At 56.0% G+C, this 20,910-nt stretch overlaps 2 protein-coding genes and 2 long non-coding RNA genes across 7 annotated transcripts; 2 read left to right on the top strand and 2 right to left on the bottom strand.

Moving 5' to 3' along the window:
- The first annotated feature begins 1,665 nt into the window (after positions 1 to 1,665).
- On the top strand, positions 1,666 to 18,935 carry HOXC8 (homeobox C8). Of its 2 annotated transcripts, none has more exons than XM_043446625.1 (2): positions 1,666 to 2,465; positions 18,499 to 18,935. In XM_043446625.1, the coding sequence occupies exons 1-2, from the start codon at positions 2,108 to 2,110 to the stop codon at positions 18,789 to 18,791; spliced, it is 651 nt and encodes a 216-aa protein (XP_043302560.1). In that variant the 5' UTR covers positions 1,666 to 2,107; the 3' UTR covers positions 18,792 to 18,935. The 2 variants fall into 2 exon arrangements, with proteins under 2 accessions (XP_043302560.1, XP_043302559.1); XM_043446624.1 differs by lacking the exon at positions 1,666 to 2,465 and adding an exon at positions 16,279 to 17,115.
- LOC122427283 lies at positions 2,312 to 7,332 on the bottom strand. 2 transcript variants are annotated; one of them, XR_006265376.1, is made up of 4 exons: positions 7,178 to 7,332; positions 3,290 to 6,746; positions 2,542 to 2,644; positions 2,312 to 2,449 (listed from the first exon to the last, which is right to left on the bottom strand). It is a non-coding gene; the product is annotated as an uncharacterized LOC122427283 (long non-coding RNA). The 2 variants fall into 2 exon arrangements; XR_006265377.1 differs by lacking the exon at positions 2,542 to 2,644 and having other exon boundaries at positions 2,320 to 2,449; positions 7,178 to 7,314.
- On the top strand, positions 7,535 to 10,464 carry HOXC9 (homeobox C9). Its single transcript, XM_043446623.1, has 2 exons — positions 7,535 to 8,198; positions 9,904 to 10,464. Exons 1-2 carry the CDS (start codon positions 7,661 to 7,663, stop codon positions 10,146 to 10,148), a joined length of 783 nt encoding a protein of 260 aa, XP_043302558.1. The 5' UTR covers positions 7,535 to 7,660; the 3' UTR covers positions 10,149 to 10,464.
- Positions 10,969 to 16,491, bottom strand: LOC122427285. 2 transcript variants are annotated; one of them, XR_006265381.1, is made up of 3 exons: positions 16,438 to 16,491; positions 13,816 to 14,087; positions 10,969 to 13,404 (listed from the first exon to the last, which is right to left on the bottom strand). It is a non-coding gene; the product is annotated as an uncharacterized LOC122427285 (long non-coding RNA). The 2 variants fall into 2 exon arrangements; XR_006265380.1 differs by lacking the exon at positions 16,438 to 16,491 and having other exon boundaries at positions 13,816 to 13,914; positions 14,006 to 14,460.
- Positions 18,936 to 20,910: the final 1,975 nt, after the last annotated feature.

The raw sequence follows: 20,910 nt of genomic DNA on the forward strand, positions 1-20,910 counted from the left end.
TGTCTTTGCACTGTGTGGAAAGGTCTGGGTGAACGGAGGCTGCCAGCGCCCACCATTATCATATTGTTGGAGAGGTTGTTGGCTGATGCCAGGGGGAGGAGGGGAGGACATGGAGTAAAGGGGCATCTGAGCAATGTGCAACTTTACAAAGCGTCTTCCCCTCCTTGCCCCCTCTGGTTCCTCAGTTCTGGTCCTGGTTGCTAGAGAGAGGGCTCTCCAAAGAGGTTTCTCTGCCTGCAGAGAAAAATGGGGAGGGTCACGGAAAATGGGGAGGTACACCCCTGCTCTCAGACTGGGAAAGAGAAAGTCAAAAGGCAAAGGACAGGTTCTTGGTTCTCTTACTTTGGAACTATTATGATTATTAAAACATTAGAAACTTTCAGACAGGGAAACAAAGTCATGTCCCTGTAACACAGTATATCCATGAAGTTTATTCACGCAGTTGTCTGCTGGGGGCATATATGGAAACTTGCATGTGTCTGGGTCTCTGTTTCTATATCTCTGCCTCCTCCAGGCTCTCCCAGATCCCCTGTATATATTTTTGTGCATACTCATGTATTTTTCTCTCTCTTATACAAAGAGATTCCATGGAGACTAGAGGAGAGAATAGTAATAGAGCCTGCCTTCTCCCCAGCTGAAACTGTCAGTCTGTCTTTCTGTCTGTCCCCCAACCCTTTGTAAGGGAAAAAAAAAATCTCTTCCCTTGGAAGGAAGTGCTCAAATCGCCCTATGGCTCCCAGGGAAATGGGGAGGTTTTCAGAGAGGAAGGCCAGCTGGTGCGAGGCAGGCAAGGGCTTCCCTGGTTTGGGAGCCCTTGGCAGTCTCTGAGTTTTCAGGCTGTCAGAAGCCCAGGGCCAGCTGGAGTGAAGGGAGTCCCAGGCAGGGGCGGGGTGCTCAGGAGTGCCTGGCTTTGAGACAGTGTCCCTGATGGGCCGAAATTTACCAATGAACGACTTCTGCGCTTTGGGTCTCTCAGCCCCAATTTCCATTTCAGAGCTGGTGGGCTTATAGGGGGGTGGCCACAGAGCCATGGGTCTGGGTGTCCCCCCCCAATATCCTGGGGAGTGGAGTGCATTCTCACAGGGCCAAGGTGAGGGCCAGTCTGGTGACCAGTGTCCACCGCGGGGCCCTGGGGCCGTGGATCATGGCTAAGGCGATGGTGATTATTTATTCGCTTCGCTGGAGGGGAGTCTTCAAAAGAAACAGCGTGAAGAGGAGGGAAAAAATTATCTCTCTCGTCTGTGGATATTAAGATGGATTTTTATTTCTTAAAGGACCCTCCCCGCCGAGAGCGCATAAGCGTAAACTTAATATATGCTCTGCAGCCCAACTCCAGAAATCGCAATAAAAGTTAAAACCTCCCCTACTGGTTTTTTTTAATTATGATATGGGAAAGAGGAGCAGGATTTATAGAGCTGAACTCTCCGCGTGTAAGTGTTTAAGACTTGCGGGAGAAGGAGGAAAAGGCAAGAGCTTGCCAAGGAGAGCCTTGGTCTCTGAGATCTCTCGCCGGCTGCGGGAGCTCCGGCTTAGGCGGCGGATCATCTGTGGCCTCCCTGGGACCTCGGCTCCCGGGCACCCTCCGCCCGGCCCACCGCCCGGCCTCGGCTGGCTCGGAGATGCGGCCCTTCTTGAGAACAGGTGAAGGGCAGCGGGGCCGGGGAGAGGAGGCTGCGGGTGGGGGCGTTGGGACACTGGGCTTTGTGTGGGTCCCGTGCAGGGGAGGAGGTGTGCAGCCCCGGGCAGGGCCGCGGCCCGAGGGTGGTCAGCGGGCGCCTTGGCTCGGAAGGGTGTCCGGCCGGGCCCCGAGAGCACGGACAAGGTGGATTGTGTGAGGACTTTGGCCGCAGATGGAGCGGAGCGGGCTCCCAGGCGGAGAGGCCAGCGGCGAGGCGGGCAACCGGATGTTGAGTCTGTAGGAAGGACCTTGAGGTCTGCTTGGTGTTTGGGCTGCCGGGGGGCGGCGGCCCAGAGTGTGGAGCGCGCAGCGCGCGGGGCGCGGCGGCCGGCGTGGGCGAGGCAGCAGGCCTGCACACCTCTGCAGCCGCAGGGCCGGGCCCAGGACGCCTGAACTGAGGCCGACCAATGGTCAGAGCGTGAAAAATAAATGCAGTTCAGGGTCTTTCTTTCTTTTCTACATCAGAGGTCCTTTCTTTTTTGTCTCTTTCGGAGATACCTGGATTTGGTCCAGAACAGGTTGCCCGCGGGAGGGCCCCGCGAGCGGCGGCGCGCGAGGGAGGGAGAGAGGGAGGGAGGGCGAGGAAGAGGGAGGGAGGGAAGGAGGGCGGGCAGCGGCGGCTGCGGTGGCCGGGGCTTCCCTCCCCCGGCGGAGGCGGCTGCCCTGCATCTGTGGCCGTGGGGAGCCGAGGAGCAGGTAACGAAGGCGCTTCCCGAGGCGGGATTGGACCAAGCCAGAGGGACCGAGTCTTCCGGGTCTCTGCCGGACGCCCTGGAGGGGAGAGAAGGTAGGGAGATCGGCGCCCGCCCGGCCTGGCAGAGAGGCCTGGGGAATGTTGAACCTGTATTTGATTTCAGACTCACACTCATGTTGTGAGTCTGTCTGCCTCCGGAGATGCGGTTTGCCTGTCTGTCTGTCTGTCTGTCCGTCTGAGACGTCCTAAACCCTAGGCTGTCCAGCAAAAGGCTGAAAAAAAATCGGGAAAAATCCGTCGGAATGTGCACTTTCATTCATTGGATTCTCGGCGACTCAGTGGGGCTGGTGGCTGGGCGCCCAAGTTGGAGGGCGCTTTCCTCCTGCTTTCTGGACGCCAGAACCTCTGGTTCCCTCCGCCATGGGCTGAATTTCCGGCTCCAGGTTCGCGGGTTGCCCTGAGGTTTGAGGCCAGACAGCTCCTAGTCTGGCAGGGAGGGCGGGGGAAGAGACTAGCGGCTCTGGCTCCTTAATTGTACTTCCGACCGTATTGTCTCTCCTTTCGCCACCTCCGCTTCCTCAGTCTGGGCTCCAAAGTCACTGCAAATTTCCTTGCGACATACATCACACGTACATCACACAAAGATCAGGTAACCAGGCACCTAGGACCACGGGGGGCTCCAGGCAGAGAGCACCCCTAGCTCTGGGGCCGCTCCTGCTCCAGCCACTCCCCAGGCTGGGAAACCAGATCGGGTTGGGGGAGCGGAAATAGCCCCGTTTGCTGCGGGGCGCAGGGCAGGGGGCCGTAGGGAATGCAGGCCGTGGCGTTGAGAGGGCCACGTTCACAGGCCCTGGGGGTTTCACTCCTGCTGGGCTTAGCGGCTGGACTCCTGGTGTGTAGGGATCCCGGATACCCACCTGGGGTGGGGGCAGGACGCTGGTCTCCTCGCGGCGGGCCAGGAGAATTCAGTTTCTGCTTCCAGCGCAGGCCTGAGCTAGGAGGAGTTGTGTGTGTGGGTGTGTTTTTCCCAACAAAGAGGGATCAGGAGAGAAAAGGGGGGAAAGGAGTGGGGAACCAAGGAGGGGGCGGGGAGGAGGAGAGGGCAGCGGAGAGGTGAACTGAGCCCATTTCAGGGGGAGAAGGAAAACGAAAGCAAATGGAGCACGCAGGGCCTCCTCCGCGCAGGCGGGTGCTGCCGAGCCGGGAGCGGGCGCCCTGCCTGCGGCTGCGGGAATGACCTGCTGGCGGACCGGGGAAAGCCTGTTTTAAATATAATCCGAACTTGACGGTGTGGATTGAACCGGAGGGAATTTAAATCACTAAAAGGGAGGTGCAGGGCCAGGGGAGGGGATCAGTCTAACCTGTCTTTCTGTCTGTCTGTCCTGCCCACGGTGGTGCTAGCTTGATTGTGATCCCAGCTGTCCAGGTCTGAGGTGATGTAGTCAGGGTGCTCCTCCCCCTGAGGGGGCTCTCCTCTGCCCAGTGCCGTCTTTTGGGGTCAGAAGAGAGCTCTAAGAACCACAGTGAATGCACAGCTGCTAGCTAAAGCTGGAGTCCTCCCATCTCCCAACAGGGACTCCCAGTGGCCTCCAGTACCTCGGGCTCCCCATCGGTGATGAGGAAAATTGAAGGGAGTGGTGGGGGTGAGAGGGAGTCTGGGAACCTGGCAGGAGATTCAGCAGGCATAACTGAACCTGGGAAGACAAGCCCCTCCTTCTTGGTGCTCCCACATCCTTGGTGCCCTGACACCTCCAGGTCTGGATTTGGGGAGAGCCCTAGGGTCTGCTTCAGAGCCCTGACCTGCCACCCCACCTCCAAATGCAGAGGATGGGGGTACCGTCCACATGTAGTTGTGGAACCCGAGGGACCTCGGCCTGGTGGCCTGGTGAACTCAGGGATTCTCAGCCTCTTCCAGCCCCCCTCCCCCAGGCTGCCTCTCTTAGCAAGGCCCAGGCAAAATGGGGCATTGGTGGGGAGGGGGCTGTGGGTGAGGCCTGCTTCCAGATCCACAGTTGTGTCTATGTCTGAGTGGGAGGGCCTGAGTTCATGCTCTGAAATGAAGGCGACAACCTCCCCTCAGTTTCACAGGGAATTTGGTGGCAGCAGAGAGCGTGGGCCTGGTGATCCTGGCTGCCCCACTGCTGCTGCCTCTGCTGGGTGGGCAGGCAGGGTGGGCAGGCTGCTCAAGAGTTGAAAAGAAGGTGGTGGCCAAGCTGGGTAGGAGAGAAAGGGGCATCTGTTTACAGCCACTGTGTCTGGGGGGCTTTCCCAAATAGTAGAAGCCCATAGGAGAGGGGCTGTGGGGGCAGCTTCCTTCTAGGAAGACTGAGGTAGGGGCAGATGGGCCCTGTCCCCTGGCGAAGACGAAAAGGAGGAGCCGGCGGGCTTGAAACCTCCTTCGTCCTGTCTTCTTTGCTCCTTGATGAGAGCGTGGCTCAGCTCCCAGCTGCCTGGGTAGCTGCCTGGGCCGAGATAGGGTTCTATATCCTAGAGGCCTGGTGTCCCCACCCCAGCAGGTCGCCCGGGAGGGGCAGGAGAGGAGGCCTCTTCCTCCTTTGTGTCCGGACAGAAGTGGCCGCCGCGCCCAGAGCCGGTCCCGCGGCAAAGGCCTGGCCAGCCAGCGGGCTGCACAATGCCACGGCTGCTCGGCCAGCCCGCGCCCTGCCCCGTCCTGCCTGCCTGTCGCTGCCCTTCCTCCGACTCTCTCTGCATGCCTTCCTTTCCCTGCTCTTCCCTCTCTTTTCATCCTGCCTCCCCTCTTTTCTGTCTGTCTTCCCTTTCTTTTATTCTAATCCGTTTTCTTCTTTCCTTCCCTCCTTCCTTCCTCCCTTCCTCTCTGGGGACCTGGCGCTGTGCTTCAGTCTTGCTGTCTCAGGCTGTCTCGGGCTCAGTCTCTCTCAGGCTCTGTCCCCTGATGTCCTCTTGGTCACAGTCTGGCCCCGGGCCCTCTGAACGCTCCGCGGCTCTGCTCAGCATTGCCAGCAGCCACCCAAGAACCAGGCAGGGTCCCCCGCCGCCAGGGCTGGGGGGAGGTGCTGATGGCGCTGGGGATTTGGAGGAAGCCTAGGCAGGGGGACGGTAACCTCCAGTCTTTTCCTTGAACTAGTGAGGGAGAATTTTTGATTGACAGCTAACCCAACTCCATCAAGGCCAAAGAGATATTCTGTTTCTTGCTGTAATTTGGCTTTTCCAAAACCAGTCCAGTCGGGGGGAGGAGAAGATAATCAGAGATAAGGGTGAAGGGGCTGAGGCCCCGGGTCGCCTCTCCCCAGCCGGGTACTTCTCACGTCCCCCCCATGCGTCGAAATCCCAGCCCCGCTAGACCGAAAAGGAGAGAACCCGAGAAGGGGAGGAGCAGGGACTGGGGTGGGGGCCTGGCAGGCTGGGGTCGGTGCTGCAGGCTGCAGACAGACCCTTCCCCCTCAACTTTCCTTACCCCCCCTTCCCAAACACACACACTACAGTCTCTGGAACACCTCTCTCTAGCCCTTCTCCTCCCTAGAGGAGACAGGTTGACAGAGATGCAGGAAAAAAGCAGCCTCCACCCCCCCATCCCTGGTGTTTGGTCCCCTCCTGAGGACAGGAATGGGAGAGAAGAGCAGGCATCTCCAGTCTGAGAAACCTTGTCCTTCCCTGCTGCCTCAGAGCCTGTGTCTTAGCCTCAGCTCCTGCCTGTTTCTCTTGGCGCAAACTGGACTATTCCCTGCTGACCCTGAAATTGCACCCCTCCTTCAAATTCACTCTGCCCTGCCTAGGACGCCTGTGTCTCTGGGGATATCACCTGCTCTTCTCCCCCACCCCCACCAACTTCCCTGCCCCTCTCTTGCACCCACACTGAGAATTTCCTGCTTGCCTTTGCCCACCTTTGCTAAACCACCATGGGACAGTCTGATGGAAAGCAGAGGACTGGGCAACGAACCCCAAATTCAAGGAGGAGGGTAGCAACCAACTTACTGAGGGGGGGAGGAATCCAAGTTGTGTGATCTTCCTTACCATCACACTGCCCCCTCCAGAATTCCTGTGTCTGACTCCAAAGAAATTGCTTTCTCCCATTCCTTCATAGCTTTTTTTCGTTCCAAAAACAGCCTACAATTTTATTTAATGAAAGACACATTTATGAACAATCAAATGATCCTCATAAAAATTTTATTGAAGGACGTAAAAACAAGCTACTTGCCCACGACCGAGGTCGCTCTCTCGCCTTGCCCGCTCTCACCCTGGCTCTCTGCAGACAGAGCCCCGGAGTGACTTCTTTTTTGGGGGGGGAGGATAGGATGTCTCAGAGATGGAGTTGGGGGCAAAAGAGGGCGAACAGGAAGACGGGACGGGGACACCCCACTGAAGTTGTGTAGATCTCTCCTCTACTTCTTCAGGCTGGCAAAGAAAGATAAAGATACAGACAATAAATTTAAAATAAAGACGGTTGCATATCTGTGCCAAAGGAAAGAGAGGACTTCTGGTGACAGAGGTGTATCAGGTCCCAAGGTCCTACCCCTCCCACCCTTGGGCCACCTTCCCCAAGCTTCCCCTACCCCAGATTTGGGGGGCTGAGTTGGCCAGTGGCAGAAGGACGCTCCCCTTTCCCTCCTTCCCTCCCTCCACCCCAGCTTCCCCAGTCCCCTCCCACTCTCCCTCCCTCGCTGCTGCTGCTCCAGAAAGAAATACATACATACACACTATTTAAAAACGCATTTTTAAAAGCCACGTTCCGAACTGACAATCGCTGATCTCGGCTCGCGCAGAGACTGCGGGAGCGTCGGGACCGACAGAGACGGATTACGTCAAGAAATAGTTCCTCCACCTACCTCGGCCGGCCTCTCCGCCCCTGCGGGGTTCCAGCGCCCAGCTCAGCCCCGAGGGTCCGGGAACCCTGGCTTCGGGGACTGGCATTGGCACCCCATTAAGAAATCCTCCCGGGGGTGGGGGCGGAGGCCATCTGCTTATGGGTGGACACGGGCAGGGGCTTCTGTGCTGAGATGCGAGTTGTCCTGAGGGGGCGGCGGGTCCGTGGGTCCAGAGTTGCGGACCCCCAGGAAAACGCAGGTCGCGGGGATCAGCAGAGAGAAGGGGGTGGGAGAAGGAAAAAAAAAAAAAGCCAGGAAAAAAAGCCCCTGCGCATTGATCCGCGCCGTATTTTTGGGTAAATACGATCACGTGGGGGCCGGGGAACCAATGAGCTGCGGGGAAAAGGCTGGAAAAATAATTACCTGCCTTGATTGTTCTGTGAGCAGATAAAAAGTACATATACAGTTCATACAATAATCTTATGTATGTAAAACCCTGTTACGATGTCGGCGACGGGGCCCATCAGTAACTATTACGTGGACTCGCTCATCTCTCACGACAATGAAGACCTCCTAGCGTCCAGGTTTCCGGCCACAGGGGCTCACCCCGCCGCCGCCAGACCCAGCGGTTTGGTGCCGGACTGTAGCGATTTTCCGTCCTGTAGCTTCGCGCCCAAGCCGGCAGTGTTCAGCACGTCGTGGGCGCCTGTGCCCTCGCAGTCGTCCGTGGTCTACCACCCGTACGGCCCCCAGCCCCACCTCGGCGCCGACACGCGCTACATGCGGACTTGGCTCGAGCCGCTGTCCGGCGCCGTCTCCTTCCCCAGCTTCCCGGCCGGGGGCCGTCACTACGCCCTCAAGCCGGACGCCTACCCCGGGCGCCGCGCCGACTGCGGCCCGGGCGACGGCCGCAGCTACCCGGACTACATGTACGGCTCGCCCGGGGAGCTGCGCGACCGCGCCCCGCAGACCCTGCCCTCGCCCGAGGCGGACGCCCTCGCCGGCAGCAAGCACAAAGAGGAGAAGGCCGACCTGGACCCCAGTAAGTTGGGAGCAATTTTCCTTTACAACCCGCGCGGGAGGGGAGGGGAGGCCAGGCGGGGGGAGCGGATTACAGCCCCTCGGAGCGGCGCAGGGAGCGCGGGAGAGGGGTGAGGGCGAGGACTCAATAAAAGCGAATTACCTTGGGGAGCTTTCAGGGGCAGGAAGGTCTGAGAAGGGGGCCCAGGGAGCCAGGTTGGGAGAAGGCTGAGGGGGGCTTCTCTCCCAGGAACTGGCTTTGATGAGACCCCTGCCCCCACACCCCCAGCCCAGGCTTTTTGGCTCAGTCACTACTTTCGAAGAAATGCAGACAGGGCCAGGGGATAGGGTGGGGGCGAGGTTCATTTTATGCTTTGGGATGAGATGGGGGAGAGATGAGGAGGACACTGGGGATAGAGAGGAAATAACCCCAAGGAGAAAAGCCACCCCTACCTCCCAGGCAGTGTGGGGGTCCTCACCCCACTAGAGATTCATAAAACAGAAGGTCCATGGGCTTCTCCCCCAGGAACCCTGGATGAGAGGTCCGAGTGCTTTCCCAGCCTGGGAACTTGGAGGGATCAGGACTTCCAGAGTTGAGGGAGAGAAGAGGGGTCCCAGTCTCTTTAAACTTGAGAGACCTCTTCTGAGGGTCTGCAGGAGAGAGGGGTGGGAATGGGGGTCAGGGATGAGGAGTGGGGAGAAGCATCTCCCCAGATTAGAGAATTGCACACACACGCGCGCACACACACACACACACACTCCAATCAGGGAAAGGGGAGCCTTCTGAGTATTGCAGATAAAGACAAGGGTAGTTTTTTTTGGGGGGGGGGACAGGTGAGAGCTGCAGGGCCAGAAAGAGGATAGAAGGGGAAACAGCAGGAGGAGGGGGTGCAGCCCCTGGGTGTGAGGAAATGTCTGGGGGAGACCCAGGAGGGGGCTGCAGGACTTCCTGCAGCCCCATCAGGGGCCAGGGCCTAATTATACTCCTCTGAAGGCTTCCCTCCTTGCCCTCAGCTACTCCCATAAACCTGAAATTGGAGGCTTGGCTCCTGCAGAGCCTGTCCTGGGGCTGGCAGGAGGGGGCACTGGAAGCCAAAGAGGGAAGCTAAGATATAGGGGAGCCTGTCCCCAAGACCAGCAACTCCCTGGGGAGAGGAGAAGGTGTTTTCCCATCCAAGCATCACCCTGAGAATTCGCCTCAGCAGGGTTGAATTCCGAGAGAGCGGAGATGGGGCGCTGGAGAGGGTAGTGAGGGGCTTGGGGACTCTCAGGGTCAGGAAACAGAACTGCTGAAATTTCAGGACTTGGTCGTGGGTTGGGAGGGTGGGAGGGGGCAGAGGAGGAGGGAAGTGGGGAGGAGAGAGACCTCGCTATAAAAATAAAAAACAAGAGAGAGAAGCGTTTATGGGCCTATGAAACGGTTGGGAATTTGGACTTTTTATGAGGATATTCTCGAATTACTACTCTTGAAGCTGAGGAGGACCAGACTGTAGAGGCTTTGATAGCTTCGATTTCCTATAGTTTTAGGTGCTGGAAACCAAGGAGGGGAAAGATAGGGAGGGGGGAGATCGCAAAAGCAGTAAGGGGGGAATTCCTAAAGCAAAACGTGTCCAAATTCAGGTTCAATTATTGGGTTTGGGGAGCCTGGCTGAGCCTGGGGATGGGGTGGCAGGGGTCCTGGGCTGGAAAGGGGCTCCAATGACCCCTGCCTATGTTTGGCCCTCCAGGCAACCCCGTGGCCAACTGGATTCACGCCCGTTCCACGAGGAAGAAGCGCTGCCCCTACACCAAGTACCAGACGCTGGAACTGGAGAAGGAGTTTCTCTTCAATATGTATTTAACCAGGGACCGTCGGTACGAGGTGGCCCGGGTTCTCAACCTCACCGAGCGGCAGGTCAAAATCTGGTTTCAGAATCGGAGGATGAAGATGAAAAAGATGAATAAAGAGAAAACCGACAAGGAGCAATCCTAAACCCTGCCCCAGCCTGCTGCCTCGCACAGCCAAGGGAAAAACAAAACAAAAAACCCACAAAATACCCCAGCCCAGGCGGGAGACAGCACTGAAAGGAAAAAGGAAAGAGCAAGATAGAGAAAAGCCAGTCGGCTTAAAAAGGAAAAAAAAAAAAGGGAAGGGGAAAAGGAAAACTCTTGCGATTTGGGAGGGTTCAGTGTTGAGAAATTGGTGTTTTAGAGTTAGTTCTACCCAGCGAGGAGGAGGAGGAGGCGGGGAGAGAAACCGCGTTCTCTTCTCCCAGCGCAACTGAAATAAATGACACACACAAATGTGATTTTTTTTCTCCTTTCTTCAGAGAAGCCAGTACTTGAATCGCTATATTTCTATTTTTTTTCATGTATTGTATTTGGTCCGGGCCATCGTTCCCCGGGCCTGGGGTGCTCTGTGTGCAGATTTTGTACAAAAACACACACACGCGCACACACACAACATACACAAGTGTGCTTCCCAGCCCAGGAGATAAAAGGCGAGGGCCGGGAACCATGCCGCAGGCTGGGTCCAGCAGCGCAGGCCGGCGCCTCTGGCATGTACATAGCAGTGTCTCCTCTCATCCTCAGAGTCGGTCCTGTAACGTGCTTCTGTTTGTTATGGTAGAACAGCTCTGTGTTAATATATCGAAGTCACTTAAAAAACCAGAAACCCAACTGCATCCAGTTCTCATTATTTCTCCTCCTTGTCGCTCCCAGGCTTCTGACGTGGAGGAGGCAAGTGCTTAGATCCTTTAGGGGAGGTGGGAGCCAGGCAAGGGGCTCCCTCTACTTCAGAAGGGCAAGTGCCCGCCACTTCTCTCCAGGCAGGGTGTGATGGGGCTAAGAGGCTCCCGGGGTGCGGTGGAGGCTGCTGAGGCCCGGGTGCAGCTTGTGCCTGCCCTGGCTGGCTGCCTGTGAGTCTCCTGGTAGCTCGATGGAGTCCCTGGGGGTGGGGGTACGGCATGAATGGTTTTCCTTGGCTGTAATTAATTGTAATAATTTATGAGTACATGAGATCGGAGGGAAGAGATAGGTAAAGATGAAGGTTGCGTGCTGGGTGCAGGCCGGGGCTGGATTCTTGCCTGGCTGCATCGGTGCTTTGAGGGGTGTCTTGGTGGGGGGGAGGCTGCTAAAGAGGGTGTGCGGTGAAGGATGAAGAGGAAGGCCCTGCAGGCCTCAGGGAACTGGACAGGCACTGGGCATTGAGAGTGAAAGAAGATGCAGAGAGAGAGCAGGGAGAGAGTAGAGAGGGAAGAAAGAAAAGGAAGGAAAGGAGGGAGAGAGAAGAAAGATGGCAAAACCAATGCAATCAAGATTGGATTTAGTTTCTATTTCTCAGTGTATTCTCAGTTCCTCTCTCCATCTCCTAGTTCTCTCTAGTCTATTCAACCTCTCTCTCTCTGGTGCTTAATTTGAATGTTGATCTGGGGGTGAAGTTTGAATGTTGATCTGGGGGTGACAGTGGTTATGCTGAGCAATCACAGTAGTTCTAGGAGATCCCGAGGCTAGGGCCAAAGGAAGCTGGCCAGGGGCTAGCCAGAAGTGGGGTGTTCTCTGGTGGCTGTGGGACCCCAGGGGCAAAGACTGGGGAATATGTGTGTGTAACAACAGCCCAGTGGGGATGTTTGACTGCCTAGCACCCCGAGGGAGCGCCTTCCCCAAAACCACCAGTTTTCATCTGCTAATCAGAAGCAGACTCAAGCTGCCGGGTATGCTTCGGCCCAGCGCCCCCTTTCTCGGAAATCCCCCAATCTGGAAACTATTAAACTCAGACTGCTTGAAATATAGCCCTTTAATATCTCAGGCTGCCCATTCTGGCGAGGGTGCAGGGTGTTGCTCTGAATACTTGGGGAATACCACCGTAAAAGAAAATAATTGGGGACCCCAATTCCTAAGCAGCTCCCCCCATGGCATCACCTTACAGGATTGGTGAGGCACTTGTAGGGACCAGCCCCTTCCCATCATTTGAATCTCCTACCCGCTCCTCCTATTAAATAGTCCAGTTTCAGGGGCTGGAGGAAGGTGGGAAGAGGTGAACGTTTTCTTTTTGATAATATTTTGAGGGAGACAATCAGAAGTCGCGGTTTGGTTTTCCCAGTCGCTGAGGCACCCCTCCTCTTTCCCGCTTAAGAAGAGACCTCCCAATTCCAGAAGCGATTGTTTTCTTGGTCCTTTTGAAAGGTGCTTTGCCTGTAGTTTTCTGGCTACCTCGCTCCTCCTCTGGGACCCCGGCCTCAGTTGCACCCCGCGCGGAGGACAAGGCACCCACCCATCTCCCTCGGTCCTGACCGCGGGGACTCAAGCTTCTCTCCCGGCCCGAGCTCGGCGGTGTTTCCGGGCCTCCACCCCGCCCCTGCTCCAAGGCCCTGTCGCCTCCCCTCGTCCGTCCGTCAGCGCGGCCTGCTTCCTGCGGCCCGCCCGAGCCGGTCTGGCTCTGGGCAGGAAGGAGGGCCCTGACCAGAGCGTGGGATCCAGAGCAGGCCCATGCGGTCCAGCCCACGGTTCAGTACCAGCTCAGCCTCCAGCCTGCAGGTCAGGATTGGATTCGATTTTTATTTATTGTCATTTGTGAACTCAAACCACAACAACACGACACACATCTGGGGAAAGAAACGAAAGCTGGGGACGAAAGAGGGGCTTGCAAACGCCCCCCTGCCCTAATCCTCCCCTCCCACCTCTCCTCTTCTCCTTTGTCAGAATCACAAAACCCTAAAAGTTGTTCCACTTGGGAAGGCAGAGGGTAGGTACATTTCCGAGGCCCCGAAATGCCACTTTTATGGCGCTGTTTGTCTCCCTGCGCTGGATTCTGAATGGGGCCGAACAAAACAGCAGCGCGGAGCTGGCTAGACGTCTGGGCTTAATTGTTTTATGGTTTAAATAAGGTGGACACTCTTTCCTTTGAAATCGGATTATAGGAATGTTTTGTCTATGGCCCACGGAGAACAGGACCTCACTGGCTGGGAGGGAGAGGTGGAGAGAGAGCGCGCGTGAGAGAGGGATGGGCCACAAACCAGGGGGCAAAGACCCGGGAGAAGCCAGAGTCCCACCCCAACGTCCTGCAGGCGGCGGCGGAATAGGCGGTACGGAGCCGGCGGCAGGGTAAGAGGAGCGAGGATTTTAGGGTGCGCTCCACGGGAAGGCGGTTGCGGGAGCTTCGGTGCGTGCGTCTGGGTGCGCGGTGTTCCGAGGCCAGAAATGCGCCTGGTTGCGGGGAAAATCGCGGCAGTTCCTTTTGCACAGTGTCTCTTAATGTGGGAAGGGAGGGTGACAAAGAGAGAAAATAGTATAAAACCTTGGACAAGGTTTATTTCGAGGATTTAGAAAACAAAAGAACAGCGCTCCTGGGGAGGGGGGAATCCCTTCCGGGTACCCCTGTCGGGCGCATTCATTTGGTAACTCCTTCCCCCCACCTCCCACCTTTGGGTCAAGCCTGGGGACCTGCTTGCTCTTAGCTGCTGGCTTTTCCCCGGCCGAACTGCATTGGAGCAAGTGGACGCGAGGTGGCGCTGTTGCTCAATGTTAGAGGCGGCGGCGGTGCCCCCAGCCGGCCTGGCCGCACTGACATTTGAGGCCCGGCCCCGAGGAGCAGCGACTAGAAGGCCGGCCACCCCGGCCCAGCCCGGCCCCTCTGGCTCTGAGCAAATCAATCCTCTCACCTGCGAGGTGTAAATAAATCGCGAGTGGCGGCAGGAGACGGGCCCACGCTCTGCCAGCAGATTCGGGAGGCTCAGAAGGGCGGGCGTTGAAAATAATCGCTTTGCGGAGGAGATAAGCACGAAGCAGGCAGCGCGTAATTAACACGAAAAGGCAGAATGACCCGGACAAACGAACATAAATCCACGATACCTAGGAGGGCGGTGCAGGCCTCGGGGCGAGGGACGGAGACGCCCCAGCAAGGATGGCTGCTTGCGGTTCCTTTATTTCCAGGCTCCAGGAGCGAAATCAACCAGATACATGTAAAAAACAAACGATCAAATGAACTAAAGAGAGAAAAGGCGAGGGACCCTCGAAAGGGGAAATCAAGTCCAGCCAGGGTTTGGGGACTGGTGGGCTCTCAGAGCAGGCGGTGCAGGCAGCAGCACACTCTGGACAGTTGCATTCCAAGACACAAAGGCCCGGAAGGATAGCTCTGTGGCAGGGTTTTCGCTGGCCCATAAAATGTTGAGATATCCCCCCACCCCCTAAAAGATAGGGCTCAGGCCCCAGAGCGGATACGGCCTGTCCAGCCTCTGCTTTCCAGAAGGGAAAGGGGGAAAGTATTTATGACAGTCCCCAGTGACCTAGAAGCTGGGAGTCCAGAGTCTGTCAGCTTAGTACCCGCAGAGCAGGCTCAGAGAAGGCAGAGCCTGCACCAAGGCTGCAGCGTGCCCTGGTAGTGGAGGAAATCTGCCCTGGACCCTGCAGCCCTGGCACGGCCCTCTGACCCTCCCCTCGTGCGGCTCCAGGGTCAGAGCTATAGGTGTGGTGTCTCAGAGTTGGAGCAGTCCCCACCTTACTCAGATGGGGGTGGATTCTTCCAAATTCAGGGTATCCTGATCTCTTGCTGGGGCCCCAGTGGTTCTCCTTTGGGAATGTGGCTGAGAGTGACTATTTCCCCAGCAACTATTTAGATACAAAAGGGGAGACTCATTCTCTCTGCATCGTCCTCCCCTGCGCTTTCATTTCTTCCTTCATCCCTAGAGCTGGGCTCCGGATGGATAGTGAAGAAAAAGATCTGATTTTCTAACTGCCTCCTTCCTCATCCAACCCTGAAACCCCAAGATGTGGAAGGAAAATAGGTAGCAATTTTTTTTTTTTTTTTTATGACGCAAAGAGCGAAAGATGCATGTGTGTTTATCAGGTCTTATTTTCATATATGCCTGGGTGTGCACAAGTGTGCACAGCCTCTGTGAAGTGTCAGGGGTGCTTTCTGATAGTCGAGTGGGTGTGCATTTGATGTTGTTCGTGGTGGAAGGGAGCACATACAGTATGCGTGGATCCTGAGTATGGCCCCGCATTGCCCTCACATACTGTGGAGGGGGAGGACCAGAAAAATCATTCTTCTTCTTCATTCACCTGCACAGAGCACACGTGTCCACAGCTCTCTTTCTCCCTTTTCTCTCTGTGTTCAGCCCATGTAACTATACATGTTTATGGCCAGAGAAGGGTGCTGATGGGATAAGGGTCTTTTATCCATTAGCATTAACTTGAATTTACCCAGTCTTGGGGATGGGGGAAACCCCCCAGAGAAGTGTGGGTAAATATTTAAAGAGTGTCTGTTGACAGTTCCCATCCACATCCTGGCCTGGGCAGCCTGCCTGGGGAAGTTGGGGTGGGGGAGATGCGGTGAAGCCAGGAGGCCCCTCCAGGCCAAACTGGCATTTCCTATGGGGTTAGGGTATGTGGGGACAAGTAAGAGGCCTGCTTCAGACTCCTCCAACCCAGATACAAGGGGTCTCCTAAGAAGCAACCTCCTGGATCAGCCCAGCCAGAAGCCAGAGAACCACAGCTGCCCTCTCCTGTTCCTACCAGCGGCTTTGCTCTCAGAGCCTCCAGCAAGCTTGTGGCCATTGCCCGGGCTTCCTGCCTGAGGCATGAGCTGGTGTCTGAAGGGGCAGTGCAGCCCTGACTTGGTATGTGGAGTGCCCTCCCCTCTGGCCCTCTCCACTACCCACAGCCAGCTGACAAGGGATCTTAAGAATCTAGGGGGGACAGGGCAGCTGGATAGGGGCAAGAGGATTCTGATGGCTGAAGCGTCTGGGGATAAGATGTGCTTTTCCTCCTCAAAGTCCCCAGACTTAAGGACCCCCTGGGGAGCCCATCTTTGGTTGTTAGGGGACTGCTCTCTTGTTGGCATTCAGCCCCCTCGGGGGGTCTTATACCTGTTGAGGTAACCTGAGTTGACCTGCTGGCTCAGGTACCTCTCTCTCTCAGAGGAAAAGAGAAGGGAGGAGAGGCACCTTCAAATCTGAATGCGCACCTTGGAAAAGCTGGCCCTAGCCATTAGCTGGGGCTGGCTCACCACCACCCCCCACATACCACACCCCCATCCCTCCCCCTTCCTCCCCTCCCCTTCTTCCAGGTCCCCCCAGCCCTGAACCCCTCTACCCCCCGCCCGCCATCCCTCCCTTCCTTCTCTCTCTCTCTCTCTCCCTCTCTCTCTCTCCCTCTCGCCTGTCTTCATGTCGTGGATTGATGAACGCGAATCGCGTGTAAGCGCCGCCACCGCCGGGAGTCTGAGGAATTCGCCTGGGCTGTTAAAGGAAAGAGCTAAGTGCGGGAGCGCGAGCTCTACCTACCGACAGTGAAGAGAGCCGCCGCCGCCGCCCGCTTGCCCGCCGCCGCCCGCGCCCAGCCCGGGAGCTGCGCCGCCCCGCCGGCCGCCGGCACCCAGGCGCCCCCCACCTGCCCAGCCCGGCCCGCCGCCCCGGGGAGCCGGCCGGCCTGGGGATCGCTCCCGGGGGGAGGGCAGTTTCGGGGGTCCCGGGCGGGGGAGTCGGGAGCCAGAGGGGAGGGGGCGGCGGGTTTTCATGTGCCCAGCATGAGCTCCTACTTCGTCAACCCCCTGTTCTCCAAGTACAAAGGCGGCGAGTCCCTGGAGCCGGCCTATTACGACTGCCGCTTCCCGCAGAGCGTGGGCCGGAGCCATGCGCTGGTGTACGGGCCCGGCGGCTCGGCGCCCGGCTTCCAGCACGCCTCGCACCACGTCCAAGACTTCTTCCACCACGGCACCTCGGGCATCTCCAACTCGGGCTACCAGCAGAACCCGTGCTCGCTGAGCTGCCACGGAGACGCCTCCAAATTCTATGGCTACGAGGCGCTCCCCAGACAGTCCCTTTATGGGGCTCAGCAAGAGGCGAGCGTGGTGCAATATCCCGACTGTAAATCCTCCGCCAACACTAACAGTAGCGAAGGACAAGGCCACTTAAATCAAAACTCGTCTCCCAGCCTCATGTTTCCATGGATGAGACCCCACGGTGAGAAGCCTTTTCTCTTTCCCCCTTGGTCTCCCGCGCTCCGGGGTCTTCCCCCCCTCCCTCGCCTCCTTTTTGTCTGCCCTCGCTTTCCCTCCTGGCTTGGGGCTCTCTCGGGCCCCACCCCCGGGCCTGAGTGGGTTTCTGGAGGTTGGGAGGTTCAGCTGGGGGTGGGGCACCGGGCTTGTCTGGGAGATTTGGGGGATTGGGGTAAAAGTGGGGGAAAAGGTGGTATCTGGGTGCAAAGGGTTAAAAAAACGTTTTCTCCACCTCTGTCAGTCTGTCTGTCTTTCTCTCCTCCTCTTTCTCTGTCTGTCTCTTTCTCTCACCATCTCTAGTCAAAGTTGGGGAGGTGGCTGGGAAGGAGCAGGGGACCCTGAGGTTATCAGCCTTTGGAGCAAGCCAGTTTCTCCATAAGGCAGAGAGCCCCAGTCCAGGACAGTGGCCAGGCTGTCTTGGGATGAAGACCCCTGCTTCCCTCCCCTGGCTGGGTCAGGGGGTGGCAGGACCCCAAGAACAGGTGATCTGCTTCTCTGGGGTACCCACCACCTCCTCTCAGAGAACTAGCCTTAGGGCCACCACCCCAACTTTGCTCTACTTCCTTCAGTTGGAGAGAAGAGAGGGAGTCAGAGAGGAGGGGGGGAAGAAAAGAGTCCTGAAAAGGAGGGAGGCCATGTAGATTAGAGGGCTCTGAGGTCCAGAAGACCCTTGCCAAGCTACCCCGCATCAAAGGCTTGTGGGGTCTTCCTGAGACCCTCAGAGCAGCTCAGGTCATGAGCCCCTCCAAGGGTGGCCCCTCATCGCCCAATTTCGAAGTAAAAGGGGAAGCTAGAAAGCGACAAGTTCCAGCGAGGATGGCCCGTGATTTATTTGCTGATCTCCAGTTAGCAATTAGGCCAAGCAGTGATACATTCCAGGAGATCAATTATTTTTCCTCCTTGCAAGGCATGAGGCAGAGAGATCCGAAGAGGGGCAGTGAGCAGAGCCCCACTTCTTCACCCCCAGCCCTTTTGCCTTCCTTTTGGAAACAGACTGTGTCCCCAGCCCTGCTCACCCAATGCCCCTCTGCACTTGTAAACAAAGCTGCAAGGGCCAGTTTCCTGGAACTGCAGGCCTGGGGGCACTCTGCAGTGCTCCCTTGGCCTCTTCCAGCCCCCACTTTCCAGACAGATCCTAGTCCCTGCCCCCACCCCCACACTACCTCCCAAGGTGAAGCTAAACCAAAACAAACCCCCCAAACTTTCCTGCCCCTGCCTGCTCAGCCTTTTCCGCAGGAGGGAGGAAAACTGGGGAAACCAGAGGGGGGGATTTCAGGGGAGGAAGAGTGACAGGGGAGAGCCAAGCCCCTACCCAAACATAACCAGACTGGGCTTCTGTTCTGTCCAGCTCCCGGGCGGCGCAGCGGAAGGCAAACTTACAGCCGGTATCAGACCTTGGAACTAGAAAAGGAGTTTCTCTTTAATCCTTATTTGACACGAAAGCGTCGGATTGAAGTCTCTCATGCCCTGGGACTGACCGAGAGACAAGTGAAGATCTGGTTCCAGAACCGAAGGATGAAGTGGAAAAAGGAGAACAACAAGGATAAACTGCCCGGAGCCCGAGATGAGGAGAAGGTGGAGGAGGAAGGAAACGAGGAAGAGGATAAAGAAGAGGAGGAAAAGGAAGAAAACAAGGACTGAGCGAAAAAGAGAGACATCCCCCCCCCCTCCTTTAGCAACTCCCTTGAAGTTTCATTTTATGGTAGCAGATAAATTGAGAAGTTTACGACTGTCATTTGCTTTTATAGAGAATAGAATGACACTCACAACTCTAACTACCTGTCAGATACTTGCAGCTCTGGTTTTATTACCTTTGGACTTCCCCCCATCTTTATTTGTTTGGGGGCTGGAGGGGGGAGACTGAGACACAGCGAAAAGTTCCGAGTCTCTGTCTCAGTCGTTGCCCCAACACACACACTTCTCCCTACCCCCACCCTTCCTAGTCTTGCCTGGATTTTAAGGTCTGAGACCTGGCCCCCTTTCCCCTTTTCCCGGCCCCTTCTTGCCACACTGTGACCTCCCTGCTTCTCTGGTATTTATTTTAGAGGGGAGCCCCCTCAAAATGCGGAAGAAGACTCGTGGCTTTGTTTTCATGCTAGGATTAGTGTCTTAGATTGACTTTTTTTCCCAAAGGAAAGAAAAAGTGAAGGAAGGAAGGGAAAGAAAGGGAAGATGTTCAAAGACATTTTAAAAATGATGGCAAGGAATATCCCCTCTCCCTACCTGGGGGTCCCCACTTAGACCCCCTTGACTTTCTCTAGGAACCTGATGGAAACCTGAAGGAGACGGGGGTCTCCCCCTCCCCCCTCCCTTTTCACGGGGTAGAAAGGCGCCTGCAGTTGCCGCTCAGATCCTACCTAGCCATCCCATGGTCACTCGGGCCCATGCCTTCCTCCCCTTCAGCTGTCTAATTCCTGTTGTTGGGCCCAGCTTCCTCTGAGCTGCACTGGTATAAGCGCTCAGAAATCGCCATAATCATGAAAATAATAATAATACTGATAATAATCATAGTAAATCTTTAACATACTACCTAAAGGGAACCTGCAATAATCTTGAAAAAATAAAAAAGAGAGAAATTAAAAAAAAATCCTAATACAGGAGAAAAAAAGAGAAAAAATTTAAAATAAAAAAAAAAGAAACCTCCAACGTATTTTATCACTACCTATAGGAAGAAATCCTGCTTTGAGAGTATTTGTAATGCGGTTTTGTTGTCGTTTGTTGCTGCTTATTTCACTAAGAAAAACCCAACAACTGAGACTGCCTAGCCCGCCGGTCCTGTGCGCTTTTATTGTGCTTCTAACCCCAGTAGAGTAGAACTAAATTGCACTGAATGTATAGTTAACTGTCTTGAATTCTCTGTTTATGCAATGTGCTCGAAAGAAAAACAACGTTAAAAATATATCTATAATAATAATTTTTGGTCATTCGTCTTTATGTCCAGCTATGAATGTAGATTTTGTGTCCCGGCAGCAGCTCTGTTTCTGGTCCAAGTACTTTGTATTGTATACGTGAGTCATAATTAAAAAAATGGAGAAAAAAATATTTGAAGCTGTAATGACTGACTCGATTTTTCCCCATCGTACCCCTGTTTTCTACCCCTCCCCTCCTTAGCCTTTTGCAATATTCTACTAAAGGTTTCCTCCACTGATCTGACTTGGGTTTGGGGAGCACTCACATGGAGAGAAGTGGAGGACCTGAGAGGGCTGGCTGGGCTGGGAGGGCAGGTGAAAGTGGGGAGGTGAGCAGGAGGAGGAGGAAGAAGAGCAGAATGCCCTTGGGAGAACATTGGCTCCAAACAAAGTGGGCTGGTAGATGCCAGGGTCCCAATGGGAAGAAAGCATCTTCTCCTCCACTCGTCCATCTTCTTCCTCCTGGCCCTGGGCTGAGCCCAGATCAAAAATCTGCCCCCCGCCATTCCCCTCCAGCAACTAGGCCTTTTTCAACCAGGGGCTGGGGCTAAGGATGAGGCAATGTGATTCCTTCTGATCTCATATGCCTCTCATGGTCAACCCTTAGTACTCAGCACCCAGCACTAGAAAGCAAACAGGGTGGGAAGGATGTGAGGCTCAAGGCAGTCTAGAGGACTTGGGTGGAAGAAGCCTGAGAGTGGGGGATAAGGGAGCTTAAGCCTAGGGGAGAGGAGAGAAGGGAAAGGTGGAGGGACTGATAAGGCAAGCAGCCTGAGTCCACAGTCTGAAATTCAAATTCAGCCAGCACAGAGCCATCACTGTCACCCAGCCTGCTTGCACTTACTCCAGCC

The sequence above is a fragment of the Cervus canadensis genome, chromosome 25, assembly GCF_019320065.1.
Source record: "Cervus canadensis isolate Bull #8, Minnesota chromosome 25, ASM1932006v1, whole genome shotgun sequence".
Classification (NCBI taxonomy): domain Eukaryota; kingdom Metazoa; phylum Chordata; class Mammalia; order Artiodactyla; family Cervidae; genus Cervus; species Cervus canadensis.